This window comes from Prunus dulcis, chromosome 1, assembly GCF_902201215.1.
Source record: "Prunus dulcis chromosome 1, ALMONDv2, whole genome shotgun sequence".
NCBI lineage: Eukaryota > Viridiplantae > Streptophyta > Magnoliopsida > Rosales > Rosaceae > Prunus > Prunus dulcis.
The window spans coordinates 6,632,873-6,649,692 of record NC_047650.1 but is presented as its reverse complement, the minus strand read 5'-3'; the positions used below and the strand labels follow the sequence as shown (position 1 = coordinate 6,649,692).

Here is a 16,820-nt window from a genome sequence, read left to right as displayed (position 1 = left end):
ACATGTGACCCAAAAGAGCTTAGTGGGTCCAATATTCTTTCTGCTTTCCTTTCTTATTTCAAACTATTTTGTTACGTGGGTAAATTCATTAAAATTTAAATTATAATAATGTGAAGAATTGCATTATATCATGCCTGCAAACCCCACATGCACATATCCCTATCAAAGTATTTCCCCTCAGATTTTTTTAAAACTTGATTTATAAGCAGGGGCTGCAGCTATCAGTAAAACCCTCCAATGGTTAACCACATTCTTTGTCCCATTCCAAGATCTTGAAATATCATTTCCTCTCATTTCACAATCCTTTGGTCCTTCATGACAGAGCAAGTGAGCAACTCTTTCAAATCCTCCATAATATTGTACAGGGAAAAAGTCCAACAAAACCCCCTGGAAATCACTCAACCCTCTCAACCCAAAAACCCAATAGGCCCCATCTCTGATTCTTCCCAACTCCAAACTCCAGAAACCCTTTTTGTTTTTTAGCCCCTTCTCTTGCTGTTCTCCTTTGTACTTATATCCCTCCTTGGCCGGCCAATTTTTCCCATTTCAAAAGCTAGTCCCTTTTCCCTTTTGAAGCATTTTTTTTTTTCACCCTTGCTTTATTCTCTCCCTCTCTAATCCACTAATTTCAGAGAAACAATAACAAAACTCCACCACTCCACTCCCCTCTATAAATTGAGCAAAACCCATTGCTTAGAAAACCCAAGAGCTCCAAACTCCATCACTCCCTCTCTAGATTGAGCAAAACCCATTAGCCAAAACACTCAAAAGGTTCCAAAATCCCATCACTTTTCTATAAATTGAGCAAAACCCAATTCTTAAAATCCCATCACTCCCTCTACAAATTAAGCAAAAACCATTTTATTAAAAAAAAAAACACCCAAGCAACACTTGAAATCCTACCACTCTCCTCTATAAATTGAGCAAAACCCATTGCTCAAAACCCCAAGAATTCCCTCACCTCCTCTCCTCAAAACCCAATTACACAAAACCCATAAATCTTCTTCAAAATAGATTTTCAAACCACACCAGAAATGAAAGAGTATTGGACTTCTTTGGCCTCTTTGCTAGGCGTTTTAGCCTTCTGCCAGAGCCTCCTCCAAACAGTCTTCCCACCAGAGCTTCGCTTCGCCTTCGTGAAGCTCTTCAACAAGATCTTCCACTGGTTCTCCTCCTACTACTACTTCGACATCACGGAGATCGATGGGGTCAACACCAACGAGCTCTACAACGCCGTCCAGCTCTACCTGAGCTCCACCGTCTCCATCTCCGGCAGCCGCCTCAGCCTGACACGTGCCCTCAACTCCAGCGCCATCACTTTTGGGCTCTCTAACAATGACTGCATGGTGGACGCCTTCGATGGCGTCACCGTCCTCTGGGAGCACGTGGTCACGCAAAGGCAATCCCAGACGTTCTCATGGCGGCCATTACCGGAGGAGAAAAGAGGCTTCACTCTGCGCATCAAGAAGAAAGACAAGTACCTCATTCTCAACAGTTACTTGGATTTCATAATGGACAAGGCCAACGAAATTCGAAGGAAAAACCAGGATCGGCTTCTGTACACAAATTCGAGAGGTGGGTCGTTGGATTCTCGAGGCCATCCTTGGGAATCTGTGCCCTTCAAGCATCCAAGCACGTTTGACACATTGGCTATGGACCCAAAGGTGAAGAAGGAGATTATGAATGATCTCAAGGACTTTGCCAATGGCCAAGCCTTTTACCAGAAGACAGGGCGCGCTTGGAAAAGAGGGTACCTTCTGTATGGCCCTCCAGGCACTGGGAAGTCAAGTATGATTGCTGCAATGGCTAATTTTCTTGGGTATGATATTTATGATCTTGAGCTCACTGAGGTGCACACGAACTCTGAGCTGAGGAAATTGCTGATGAAGACAAGTTCCAAGTCTATTATTGTGATTGAGGATATAGATTGTTCAATTAATTTGACTAACAGGAAGAAGAACAATGGTGGTGGTGGAGGAGCTTCTGCTAGGACTTATTATGATTCAATGGAAATGAGAGGAGGTGGGGGTGGTGTTTCAGTTCCTGGAGAAGAAGGTGGTGGTGGAAATTCAATTACACTTTCTGGGTTGTTGAATTTCACTGATGGGTTGTGGTCTTGTTGTGGGAGTGAGAGGATTTTTGTGTTCACAACCAACCACATTGAGAAGCTTGACCCGGCATTGCTGAGAAGTGGAAGAATGGATATGCATATATTCATGAGCCACTGTTCATATCCAGCGTTGAAGATTCTGCTGAAGAACTATTTGGGGTATGAGGAGGGTGATTTGGATGAGGAGATTGGGAAGGAGTTTGAAGGGGTTTTGGAAAAAGCTGGAATGACACCAGCTGATGTGAGTGAGGTGTTGATCAAGAACCGGCGCGATAAGGGCAACGCCGTGAGGGAATTGTTGGAGGCATTGAAGGCAAGGGCAGAGAAGAACAATGCAGTGGGTGGTTCAAGGGAAAAGGTTAACGGAGGCCATGATTTGGAGGAGGAGGAGGAGGAAGAAGAGCAGGAGAAGAGGGCCTTGGAGAGCCCTAAAGAAGAAGGGTGTGACTTTGTTGAGGACAGCTGCAAGAAAGGTGATGAGAAGGATCCAAAAGAAGACAATGAGATTATAGAAAAATGAAGGTCACCAAGGTTAGGTTTTCTTTTTCCTTTTTGTGTTTCTTTTTTTGGGTGCAGAGCAGAGAGAAGATGGGGTTGGAGATTTGGAAAAAGAGAGAGGCAAAAGGCTGATTGATTATTGCATTTGGAGTATTGGATCTTCAAATTTTGTTTTGTTGGGATGAGAAAAGTTAGAAGCTTTTTCTAGTTCGAATATTATCCAAATTCTAACATGTTATAAAAATCTGTCTTTGTAGTTTCCAATAATGAAATCAAAATCCATTTACTTGGCACACTTGCAGCCAAAGGAATAATCATATCAATATTATTGTATTATATGATCCATAGACAAGGCTTGTTTATTTGCATGTGGTTTGGTTGGCCATATCATATGATTTCTTGTCTACGTTGCTTTATGTGTTAAAAATTTGGTGCAAATGCTTCTGTTCATATCTTTGATCAGTTGTTATCCTCTACGCATATGCTGCATTGCGCTTTGCTAGCTGGCTCAGCTGCTGCTGCTTCTGAGACCACATGGCCAGATTTGCTTCTTGATGGAGATGTTGGAATTAAACTAGTCACACTATTTGAACATCAACATTTCTGGTCATATATATTTGGATCAAAATCCCATGGTTAGCATTAGTTAAAAAAAGAACTACTTTAGTGGTGACCAAGTGATGAAACTCCAAGACATTGTTGTGACAAAAGGAGCATGGTTTGGTTTGGTTCAGTTTTTCACCGTTTTTATTAGTAATTAAGTGAAAATGTGAGGTGCATAGCTTAAGAAAAGAATATTATTTTCGTACACATGCTGCTCAAACTTGAGATCCAAATCTACAAGTCAAGATCATTTTTTATTGGATTAGTTGACTATTAATATGACCGGTGTCAAAATCAATTTCTATTGGATTAGTTGACTATTAATATGACCGGTGTCATTTCAACCTGTGACAAAAAAAATTATTGAGAGCCATTGATTAAGGGCAAAAAAAGTATTTCAGTGTTGATCACAGGCTGTTTTTGAAAACAAGAAAAAGGGTTTGGTAGCCCAATTGAGTTTTTCTTAGAACACTTTTGAGTTTGGGTTGTCGATTTGTACTTAAGTTTGTAGTAATGATAATTATGATTTTGTTGAAAAAAGAGAAGGAAAAAAAAAAAACTGTGTCAATGGATAGGAAGAGAGGGGGGGTAGTTTGGGAAAAGGAGGCATGAAAAGGTGAAACAGGTAAACAAGGCCCAGATTTTGTGTTTAGAAAAGGCGGATTGAGTTTGGAAAAAGCAGCAAGAAAGTTTTGGTTTCTAATGAGTAAAAAGTTGACGTTTTTTTGTTGTTGTTGTTGTTGATTTTGATATTTGAGTTGGAAAGCCACTGGGTTGTCAAGCCTAGAGTAGATCTTGGCCTTACGTGGCGACATGTGAAGTTTTTTGTTTCATGAAAAACATGCCTTGTGAGTAGGCATCACACCATGAATGAAAGGTGCACCTTCTTTTGCTGCTTTATTTGCACGCATTATAAAATGCAAATAATTTTGACTTTTTTTCTCGTTCTTTAACCAAGGCCAACATGGAATATCCTCCCTCCCTGGCGCCTAATACAAATAAACAACAAGTTGCAGTCGTTAAGATTTTGAGAGTCCTGTGCTATATTTGAATTGGAACCTCACATAATCTAATATAAAATACTTATAATTAAAAATTATCATAAATAAACATGTAATAACAAAAATATACCTTATTATTAAAAAATCATTCACATTGTATTTGTTATCTTTATTTAAAGAATTAAAACTATTACAATAGTTTTTTTTCCCCAAAAGGCAAAAAAAAAAAAAAACACAACCAGTACAAATTTAATGTCTGAAAATTGATTTTCTTGAATTTTTAGAAGAGAAATCATCAATCAAGTTTTTTCTAGAAGTTCACTTCCAATTGAAATCAAAGCTAGTCCGTTTGATCTTTCTTGTGACAAAAATTGTCAAAGGATTGAAAAAATGAACCAAAGAGAGATTAATGAATGATGATGATTACTTACTAGAAAATCAGAGTTTAAGATAAAGAAGCCATGATTTTTTTTTAATTTTTTATAGTAGAAGAAAGTACATTTTTTTGGAGAAGAAAGCTTTTTTTTTTTTTTTTTTTTCTTTTTCTTTCTGAAGAACGATAGGGAGGATGACTTCAAATTTGTTGTTATAATGCAAAAAAAAAAAAACAAAAAAAAAAAAAAAAACCCCTTCTATTAATAGATATGCGCTACAAGTCAGTTCCGCCATACACTTTTATGATAATGTGCAGCATGCTAAAGTATATATATACTGTTCCTATAATATTACTATATATTATATAAAGAAATTTTTTTTATTGCAAAACGTCTCTTTCTCCTATTCTCTCCTCTAAACTCTTCTTGTTTCTTTGTAAACTTTTCAAAGTTTGGGTTCATGGGAGAGATTAAAGTAGTTCACTTGACTCAAGTAATGTGAGAATACGTTTACAAGGGTCATAGATGGGTCATAGATTGTTGTATCCTGAAGGATATTTGTTACATCGAGACATTATTTTCGAGGGGCAAAATCTACTCTTAAGGATAGTAATTACATGCCTCAACCTAAAGCTGTTAGTCCCATCAAGCTTATATATATGAAGACCTAGTTTCTACATTCTAAAAGATAAGTATTTGACAGTAATTTTATTTAACTTAATAAGTCAATGTAAATTATAATTTTTCAAACATTTATTTTATGTGATGTATTGCAGGAGAAGTAACGTCCATCAACCAAATTTTCCAACAAGAATTTAGTGCAAGTAGAATGTAAGCATCTCATGACCATAATGCAATAGCCATCTATCTTCAAAGAACTTGTAGCTCTAATAGCTAAAGTAATTACCTTTCACCTAACCATTTACTTGTTCCTACACTAGAAGTCTTGTGTCGGTCTTCCCCTCCCCCAGCAAAACCCACGAAATGCTAGCTTCATTGCAACCAAATGAGGCTCCCTATAAGAATTATGAATCCGACAAGACCCATTGGTCTTCAAGAGCTTGCAGCTTGAAATCAAGCTGAAAAAAAGGGTGCAGCCTCCAAGTCCACAACACACTTAGAATGGTTCAATGATGTTGGCTAAATAACCACTCTTATTAGCAATCTCCAACTCATAAAAAATGGCCTATAAGTATACAATAATTTTCAGTCAAACGTAGCTTCTCAAATTATCAATGTGAAATATTACATGTTGTTCGGTATGTTATTTGAATGTGCGGTTTAAATTGAGTCGTTTGAATGCGCGATCCAAATCATAAATATACAGATACTTAGCATTACATCTGAAATAAAGATGAGCATGCGCGCATGACCCCTCACTGAGTATGAGACGTCGGAGGTGAAGCATGAAACATGTTTTGACCCAGCCAGCAGGGAACTCCACTCTTAAACAACATAGTCCTATTTTTCAGTATCTCTCCCATGGAAATCAATCCACGGAAAGATTTTTATTCTTTTTGTTCCCCATTGAGCCATGTTACTTGTCCCACCAAATAAATAAATAAATAATTAAGGAAGTACATTTTCCATTGGCATATCCAAAAATGAGAATAAATTCAATGGTGTGCGGCTTACTGAAAAGTTAAGGAAAAAAAAAAAAACTTTCCAATGAGGATCTTAGACCAATTTGTTGACTGGACTAAAATAAGATTTACATGGATATGGATTAAAATCCGAATAAAATAAAATATAATTGTCACAAATGCAGCCAGCAATTCGTCAAAAGAAGAATCTATATCGCTTCCATTCCATGCATCTGTGAACCACTGGAAAAATATGCAAATCCAGGCCCTGCTGCTCAATGTGGCCATTGGTAAACAAATTCTTCACCAAAGAATATAACCATGAAGTCTCGGGAAGGCCTTATAATAACATTTCCAAAATTTTAAAAATAAAAAAAATTATAAGTAAGTTGACCCAAGAACAGTATAAAATTATAGATTTCCAATATAGGTACCTATAGTGGATGGAGACATAAGCATTTTTGTATTGTAGTAAAGAAATTTATATATTATGCTGATTTTTCATTCTTGGTGGAGAGAAATAGTGGTATTTCCTAGTAGAGGAGGTGGACAGGTGGGTGAGGAGGTTTGTATGTTCTCTGTGCTTAGTTTTATATTGTTGGTTGGCAATGGTGAAAATGATTGGGATTCTAGCATTAGAACATGACATTAATTTGCTAACTCTTTTTTCTTTCCTAATTTTAGATAAGGAGAAGAGCGGGAGGTCTACCTCTCTCAAAATCCTAGCTCCCTCTCTTTTAAAAAACACTCTACAATTGTTTTCACTTCGAGTGGAGGAAGCCACTCTTCTTCCATCCCTCTCCCTTCCTCTCTTATGCCCCTCTCCCCTTCTCCCTTCCTCCCTTCTCCTCTTTTCCTCAATTTTCAGAGACAAAAGGCTTCTCCTATTTGTTTTCATTTTATAATGATTTTCCTCCACTCATCACATGCGGATACGTCTCAGCGTCAGATCTTCACACGCAATTTTGTGTTGGATCTTTACCACCATCCTTTTTGCGGTTTCTTCATGTTTGGGATAAGTCATATAGACTTTTTTGAGTTTTATGTGTAGTTTTCATCTCTCCTTTGTGACAGCTTTCCACATCTCATTTGTGAGAGTCTTATTTGTATTGTTATGGCTTGGTTTTTTTCAAGCTTTATCTATTTTTGGTTGTTTTGAGTTTGCACTCTTAATTAAGATGCCTATGTTAGAATTTCTTCGATCATGCTTGATCGTTAGTGGAGGAGCCTCAGAGTGTCTTAATTTTGATGTTAGATCGCTCCGTTATTGTAATGGCTCTATGTGGCTAGTTTGTATTGGCCCTTTGTGGCTAGTGGCTTTTTAGTTGAATTATGAATGCAATTCCAGAATTTCTCAACAAAAAAAAATAATAAGGAAAAGAGAGAAACTCGAAAGTGTCAAAATAAGTACTCTACCACTATAATTGCAACGCTCACAAGTCAGACATTATAAGCTAATTTGATTACATGACAATAAGTACTTTTCAAAAAATTTGAGGTCATCCAATGTATCCTTTTTGTGGTTAGTTTGATTTCAATTTTTTTAGGTCCCCAATGGTATGTCTAATGCCTTTTCTTCAACACCCCAACAGTTTCAGGCCAAGAAAAACAGAGGAAAAACTAGGGAAAAAAAAACTTATTCGGATAGCAGAAGAAGAATCAAATTCTGATTTGGTGAAAAAGGAGTGGTGACAATTGTTTGTATAGTACATTACAAATTTAGACCAAACAGGAGTACGAATGATTTCTCATAATTCTTTCGTACTGTTAAAAGAAGGGCATGGATTCTCATACCAATAAAAGCAATTTGGTGAATTGACCAGCTAAATGTTTTGCGTTTCTATGCTGAACTTATCTTGGATCGATTTCTGTCCAATCACTTGAAAAGATAAAAAGATCCAAAATTGAAGTGGAAAATTAAACAAGAGTATCAAAGAAGAGGAAACCAAATATGTTTTCCTAGGAAGGTTCATGTGAGCAAAATAACATTATTTACTAATGTGGCAACAAATTTCTACGAGCTAAATGCAATGCCGACTATTATATTAAAAAAATATGAGTTCTTCGTACATTGATGTAATTTAGTCAAAGAACTTCGGATGCCTAAGACTTCAAAAAATGTTAAGAGTACGTATTCTTAGAGGGCAGATCATGTACCTCATGTATGTTGATCTCAAGCTCAACTGGCTGGAATTAAATCTTTCCACCATTTAAATTATGTGTTCTCACAACTACGACAAACATATCAGGTTTTCTTTTTACATATGATGATATTTGAATTCCAATCTGTCATTTTCTTACTTTACTTCAAGGTCACTTAAGGAAGATAACCTCTCAAAACAAAACAAATTTGACCAAGAGCATGTTGAACAAAACAAATTTGACTAATAATAGGTAACTAGAAGTGCCAACAAGCCTGAGTTTTATATGATGTGGGATAAAACATGATGGAGAGTAAATTGTTATAAATATTTGAGGGTGCTTATGTGTGAAAATGGATTCAAAGGGTAAGGATACTGTTGTGGTATCAGTCAAAGAATCTTCAATGCTTTATTTATTTATTTTTTATCGGAACTGAGAAAAAAGAAATAAAAAAGAAAAAATATACAACTTCAAGCTCTCCCGGGCTATACCGGCAACAGCAGCACATAGACTAAAAGAAAACAGATTGTTTGAACCAGAAATGATAAAAGAGCCCAATAAGGGTCGTTTTGGGTATGCCTGAGCATGGTCCGATTCCGCCCGATTCTCACCCCAAACAGGAATCGGAATTGGTACTTTTCATATGGTCCAATTTGGTTTTTTATACAAAACTTATATTAGAACCAAACCCAACCAGATTGGTTACAGTCCGGTTCGGCCTACTTGGTCCGAAGCTATCTGATTTTGGCTTGGCAAAGTTAGGTCCTGTAGGAGACAACACTCATGTTCCCACTAGGGTGATGAGAACCTATGGATATTGTGCGCCTGAATATGCAATCAGATGTATACAGCTTTGGGGTTGTTCTTTTGGAAATCATTACCGGAAGAAAGGCAATTGACAATTCGAGGGCTGCTGGGGAACACAATTTGGTTGCATGGATAAGAGAGTTATGCCTCCTGCTCTGCTTTAATATTTTTGTTTCTAAAATCATTTTCAGGAGTAAAGCTTTGTTTCTTCTTCATATATGCTTTCAATATATTTCACACTCAATTTTTAGATTATCAGTATTCTGTCACGTTCTTATATTGGACACCCTTCTAATTATATACCTACTTTCTGTTTTGGTAACAGTTTGAGTTTAGAATGTTATGCAACTGTGCTATGAGTTTTGATTTTCTCTTTTTTTAAGCTATACTATTTTACACGTGGGCACCTAGGTGCTGTGCGGCTGCTCTGTTTTTTTTTTTTTTTTTTGGTTGTGTGGGTAAATAGTATAGCCGTGCGGCTATACTCTTAAAAAAAATACTATATCCGGACAGCTTTACTGGTTTTTTTTTAAAAAATTGTCTTTAATAAATAGTATAGACGAGCTGCTATAGTCTTTTATATATGTACGTATGTATTTTTCAATAATACATTCGTGTTCTATAGACGTCTCTTGTTTTTTAAAAAGCAAACGTATAATATTCGTATTGTATATGTACGAACGTATTTCTAATGTTAATACACGTATTTTTTACAAAATTTTCAATAAGACACACAAAATTTACGTATTATACAATAATTCTCACATATTATTGAATAAGAATAATATAAGTTAAAAAAATTATATTAAAACATTATATAGTGGCCGATTAATATCTACTTTGGATATGTTGAAACTAGCAATTAATATCTATAAAGTACAAACTAATGCAACTAGGAGAGTCCTTTTTTCTTATTTTTTGTATTAAATAGTATAGACCTTTTAAATATAATGAATTTAAATAGTATAGCCGGGCGGCTATACTTATTCTTGACATGTGGCGCCTAATCGCTAGAGGGTCCTTTTTATAAAAAAAATAGTACAGCCGACGGCTATACTCCGTGTTTTAAATTTTTTTTTAAAGTAGACTTGTTTTGACACTTGGCGCCTAATTGATGGAGGGTCCTCTTTTTTATATATTAAAAATAGTATAACCGCACGGCTATACTCAATTTTTTAATTGTTTTTTAAAAAAGTATAGGCACACGGCTATACTATTTTACACGTGGGCGCCTAAGCGCTGTGCGGCTGCTTTGTTTTTATTTTTTTAGTAAATAGTATAGCAGTGCGGCGATATTCGATTTTTTTTCTTTTTTTTTTTAAATAAAAAATATTATATCCAGGCCGCTTTACTGATTTTTTTTAAAAATTGTCTTTAATAAATAGTATAGACAAGCGACTATGGTCTTTTATATGTGTGTGTGTGTGTGTGTGTGTATATATATATATATATATGTACGTACGTATTTTTTAATAATACATTCGTGTTCTATACACGCCTCCCGTTTTCTAAAAAACAAACGTACAATAGTAGTATTTCTAAGCTCAAAGGCACACGGCTTCAAAGCAAACACACTCAAACCTTGAAGAAAGAACATGCTTTGACTCTAATTCTTGCAGATAGCACTCAATCACTCAGAACCTATATGGTTTTATTCTCTCAAGCAAGTATAAGTGAGTATATGAAATAGAAGCACAATTTTTGGTTAGATCTCATGAAGGGAATCAAATACTAAGAATAGGGATACACATATACTTACCAGCACCCGTGAATACATCCTCAAAGATTAGCTAGGTCTTTCACTAGGTTGTAATGAAAGGCTAAGGTTAGGGAAATGGAAGAATTGAAAGGAAAAACAAGTAACTTAAGAACATACCAAGGTTGCATTCTTCATTGATCTGCAAGGTATCATTGATTTAGAATGGTATGGCTGCAAACTTCATGGTATCACCTGGCATAGACCTTATTTTTCGCACTTAGATCTGATCAAAACACTTTCTCTTTTATCTTTCTTCTTTGATGATTTGATCTGCATCTTCTTTAACTTCATTGCCCAGATTCACACCAATTTTCATTTAGGTACCTGGCAGCAACTTCCTTGCTTCAAACTTTATCTTGGCACACCTTGGTATATTTCTAAGCTATAGGGTATGGCTACAATAGGTTAAATATCTCATATTGAGATACAAAGGTGGGGAAATGATGATGGTGATAGAAGAAAATGGCTTGAAGTGTTTGGCTTCAAAAAGGCTGATGGAACACACATATGGGTAGGGTGAAAAGAAAGCACATAGAATGGTTATGCACACATAGCCTAGCATCATTTCAATGAGTTCATTCATGAGTGAGAACAAGCACATGATATCTGGAAAAGAGAATCATCCTTAGTATTAAATGAAAATGGAACAATGATATCATTTAGAGTGAATTGAAGAAAATAAGCATGAATGAGAAATAGAAACACCTTAAACCCTCTCAAGAAAGCAATTAGGCTTGATATAGCTCACTAGGGTAGTCTCCACTATTCTCCTTCAAGAATTTGAACATGGTACTTTAGCCACCAGAATTCTAAGAGCAAAAGCTTTGTGAAGTGCTAAATTCTTATATGAAAACCTCAATGGCAGCTCCATAGCATCGATTGTATGACATTCTAAAAAAATTTAGTGACAAACGAACGAAAATTGAAAACCTTCCCCCATACTTGAATTGAACATTGTCCTCAATGTTAAAGCATAGTAAAGATGATTGAGAACATGTAAATGATAAAGGGAAAAGTTAAGAAAAGGTTTAGAAAAACTCCCCCTTGATGCGAGTAGGTTGACCGCTACCAAGTACCTTCTTATTGAACACATGGGTTGCCTCCCAAGAAGCACCTTACTTAATGTCTTGGCAAGACATTATGCAATCAGCTAAGTTGATGGTACGGAGGGAAGTTGATCCACCACATGGCCAGTTCGAATGCCAGCTAAAACTCCCTCATATAATGGCTTTCAACATTGTCCATTTACTTTTTCAAGTCGAGCCATCTTTAGGGTTTTGAATCTTCACAGCTTCATAGGGAGCAACATTGACCACGTTGAATGGGCAGCCACCTAGACTTCAATTTTCCTGGAAAAAGACGCAAACATGAGTTAAACAAAAGCACTGTCATACCTTTGGTGAACTCTTTCCGGTGAATGTTTCTATTATGGTAACTCTTGGTTTATTCTTTATAAAGCTTTGCATTCTCATAAGATCTCATGTCTAATTTCTTTCAATTCATTGAGCTGCAACTTTCTAACATGGCCGGCCTTGTCTAGATCAAAATTCAACTTCTTGATGGCCCAAATGGCATTGTGTTCAAGCTCTATTGGCAGATGAAAGCTTTCCCAAACACAAGACAATAAGTGCTCATTCCAATGGGAGTCTGATATGCAGTCCTATAAGCCCATAATTGAACTTGGAAGCCCAATCTTTCCTTGTATTGTTCACAACCCTCTCTAGGATGTCCTTAATTTCTCTATTGCTTATTTCTACTTGATTAGAAGTTTGAGGATGATATGGTGTAGAAACTCGATGGGTGATGTTGTACTTTTTCATGAGTGTTTCGAATGGCCTGTTACAGAAGTGGCTGCCTCCATCACTAATGACAGCCCTTGGAATTCCAAACCTTGTGAAAATATTGTCCCTCAAGAACTTTAGCACCACCTTATGATCATTGGTTTTAGTGGCTTCCACCCATTTAGACACATAATCAACAGCAACAAGTATGTAGATATAACCAAAGGAAGATGGGAATGGTCCCATGAAATCAATACCTCACACATCGAAGAGCTCCACAAAGAGTATGTTGTTTAATGGCATTTCATTCCTACAGCTTATGTTCCTCATCCTTTGACACCTATCACACTTAACACAAAAATTAAACTCATCTTTTAATAGAGTGGGCCAAAAGAAACCAAATTACAGAATTTTAAGTGCTGTTTTCTTCGCTCCAAAGTGATCTCCACAAGCCAATTTGTGGCTATGCCTAAGTATGTTTTCTTGCTCTTCTTCTAAAACACATCTTCTAATGAGTTGATCAGGGCAATGCTTAAATAAGAAAGGTTCATCCCAGACATAATGTTTCACCATGGAAAAGAACTTCTTTTTGTCATGAGAAGTTAGATCATTTCTAAGAACACCATAAGCAAAATAATTAACAAAATCAGCATACCATGGCTCTTTGACTTGGTCAACATATAGTTGTTCACCGGGGAAAGTCTCATTAAAGGGTAGCACAGCTTCTCCTCGTTCTTCAACCACAATTCTGCTCAAATGATCAGCCACCACATTATCACATCTCAAAAGTCCCTACAATACCTATACCAACATGTTCAGAATAACAAGGGGAGTAATTTTTGGTCTCAGACCCCAGCTAAAATGTGGCCGGAGCAACTCGTAACACTGCCAAAGCCGCAGGTCAAACTGGGTTTATTGATTAATTTCTAAAACTCCAAAATCGATCCTAACCACATACATAAACATCTAGAACATGAAGAGTATATGAAGTTTCATACCTCGATTGACGGAAACAACAGCCGGAATTGCCGAAAACGGCGTTGGAAAACTTGAAAACCACAAACATTTCCGAGCTTGCAGCAGGGTCATGAGTGGCTGAGGTTTCTTTACTTTTGTTTGTTGACAACCTTCTTTAATTTAATTTATGTTATTAAGTCACATGTTAGTCTTTTTTTAATTACTTTAATTAGTGGTAGTCTATTTTCCAGTGATTTCAATGGGAGAGGACTTAAAGGGAGCTGACTTGGGCTTTGCATTCCCTTCAGTGGTCTCAAGCTAGCAAGGTAGCCATTTGATTTATTTTTGCATAGAGGAAGCTTAGTGGCCTGAATTGTTGCTTCCTTCTCCTTTGGTACTGAAGCTCCAGTGGGGTCCCGCATATTTACGCAATTGAAGTTTGAATAAAGTGTTTTTTAATCACAAAGATGTGTTTAGCTAGTGATTAGAATTAGTGTGCCAGGTGTCTGTAATTAGTTATGTTAAACACGTGAAGGTACGTGAAGGTTGTTAGCTCAGATGCCTAACCATTAAGCAAAGCCTAAGTATAAAGTCTCTACTGTACGTGTATAGTGGTAATGAGAAAAACAGATTTGATTCCCACCATCCTAAGTACTTAGCAAGATGCACGATATTTCTTGATTTATAAGAACTTTTTTGTGAATAAAAACAACCATGTTAGCATGATTGTCTTAATAAAGCTTTCCATTTTTTAAGACGAGATCAACAAGCTAGAGAATTTAGAAATGACATACCCCAAGCATGAGAAAAGTGAATGCTTGATTGTCTGCACCAAGATAAATTTCAATCAACTTTCGCAGGTCAGCAAGGCTTCCATCTTTTACAACCTCAGGTGTTGTAATCAACTTCCCTGGATTTTCTTTTGAAGCCTGCCATTTCACATACACTTCAGTATCTGCATACTCGACTTTTGTTTATCCCTTCTGTCAGTTTCTGCTCATTTTCTGCTCATTTTCTGATTTAACTGATGCAACAGTAGGTGCGGGACTTGTCACATGTTGAGAGAGCTCTCTGTAGTTTCCAGAGTGTAAATATGTTGCGGATCCTGACAAGTCTATCATCTGGTCCCCCCTTGCCATCTTCTTCCCCTGGATTTCTGCTTGGCCTATTCACAGTTGGTGTATGTCGATAATCCTTAGGTAAAGATGTCAGGGATCCCATATTATAATTACTCTGGAGGCCAGACCCATCAAAGAGATACAAGTTTCCCAGCTACTATATTAAAAGTGATAGCATAATATGAAATTTGTAAGGTTTAACTCTGACCATAATATATTATCTTTCGAGGTGACTTCGTGAAAATCCCACATCGAAAATCCACACTCCTGCAAAGGTGTTTATAAACAAAATACTATGATAATTTAATAAGTATGGTTAACAATAGATAGTTGGGCTAACGGGTTTGGCTATAGGCTTGGCTTTGAATTCGGCCTTCATTAATAATAATTACATTAATCAAAGACTTGGGCCTTGGGCCTTCTCTTGGGCTTAGAGGTCCTTCTTCATTTTATTTTATTTTTTAAAAAGGAGTACAGCCGCCGGCTATACTCCATTTTCAATTTTTTTTTCAAAAGACATGTGTGTGACACGTGGCGCATAATGGCGGGGGATACGCTTTTTTGTATTAAAACAGTATAGCCGTACGGCTTTACTCAGTTTTAAATTGTTTTTGGAAACGTATAGCCGCACGGCTATACTACGATTTTTTAATTAAAAAATAGTATAGCCGGGCGGCTATACTTATTTTGTGACACGTGGGATTAAAAGTTAGAGGTTCATCTTCATTTTACTTTATTTTTAAAAAAGGAGTACAGCCGATCGGTGATACTCCATTTTCAAAAAAAATTTCAAAATACATGTGTGTGACACGTGGCGCATAATGGCTGGGGGTGTATTAAAAAAGTATAGCCGCACAACTTTACCCTGTTTTTATGTTTTTTTGGGGAAGAGTATAGCTGCGCTGCTATACTTCGATTTTTTAATTAAGAAATCGTATAGCCGGGCGGTTATACTTACATTTTGACACGTGGCATTAAAAGTTAGAGGTTCTTCTTTATTTGAGTACGGCCGGCCGGCTATACTTCATTTTCAAATTTGTTTTCAAAAGACAGTTGTGTGACACGTGGCGCATAATGGCTGGAGGGTACCCTTGTTTGTATTAAAAAAAGTATAGCCGTACGGCTTTACTCAGTTTTAATTTTTTTTTGGGAAAAGTATGGCCGCGCGGCATACTACGATTTTTAATTAAAAAATAGTATAGCCGGGCGGCTATGCTTATTTTTGACACGTGGCATTAAAGTTAGAGGTTCTTCTTGATTTTATTTTATTTTAAAAAAAGAGTACAGCCGCCCGGCTATACTCCATTTAAAAATACACGTGGCGCCCAATGGCTGGGGGGTCTTCTTTTTAGTATTAAAAAAGGATAGCCGTACGGCTTCACTCAGTTTTGAAATTTTTTTGGAAAAGTATAGTCGCACGGCTATACTATTTTCACAAAGTGCTCTGTTTTATCTTCCGAAAATAGTATAGCCGTCTGGCTATGCTTGTTTTTTTCCTCTAATTTTCGTATAAAAAAAAATTGTATAGCAAGGTAGGGTTTTTTAAAAAAAAAAAAAATTTTAATTGTCTTTAATGAATACTATAGATGAGTGGCTATACTTTAATTTAATACATGTAATTAAGCAATACATTAGCCTCTTTTTAATTACTTTAATTAATAATTATGTTTTAATTATTATTTCTTTAGTAAATATTTTACTGATTTTGTAAATTAATTGGTAAATAGTAATTAATTGTTTTGAATTATTTTGTGGACTTTTTGTTTTTGTCTTTGATATTAAATAATCATTAAAATACGGGCGCATGTGTACAATACTTGTCTGATACGTTTGTTTTCATTATATTGAATCTTTAAGATGTATATGGAAAACGGAAGTATTATTGAAAAATATGTACGTATGTGTATAATACGAGTATTAAAAGGGAAAATGCTAAATTCTTTATACGGGTAATAACTCTGGAAAAGTAAAAAAATCAAAAGGAGACAATAGCCGCCCGGCTATACTTAAAAATATTCTAAATATTCGGCTATACTGTTAAAATATTATATTTAAGGAGCATAGCTGCACGGCTATACTATTTAAAG

General features: G+C 36.2%; 1 protein-coding gene across 1 annotated transcript; it reads left to right on the top strand.

Annotated features, from left to right (window-relative positions):
- Positions 1–546: 546 nt before the first annotated feature.
- On the top strand, positions 547–2,901 carry LOC117616570 (AAA-ATPase At5g57480). The gene has a single exon (XM_034345925.1). It carries the CDS (start codon positions 1,035–1,037, stop codon positions 2,628–2,630), a length of 1,596 nt encoding a protein of 531 aa, XP_034201816.1. The 5' UTR covers positions 547–1,034; the 3' UTR covers positions 2,631–2,901.
- Positions 2,902–16,820: the final 13,919 nt, after the last annotated feature.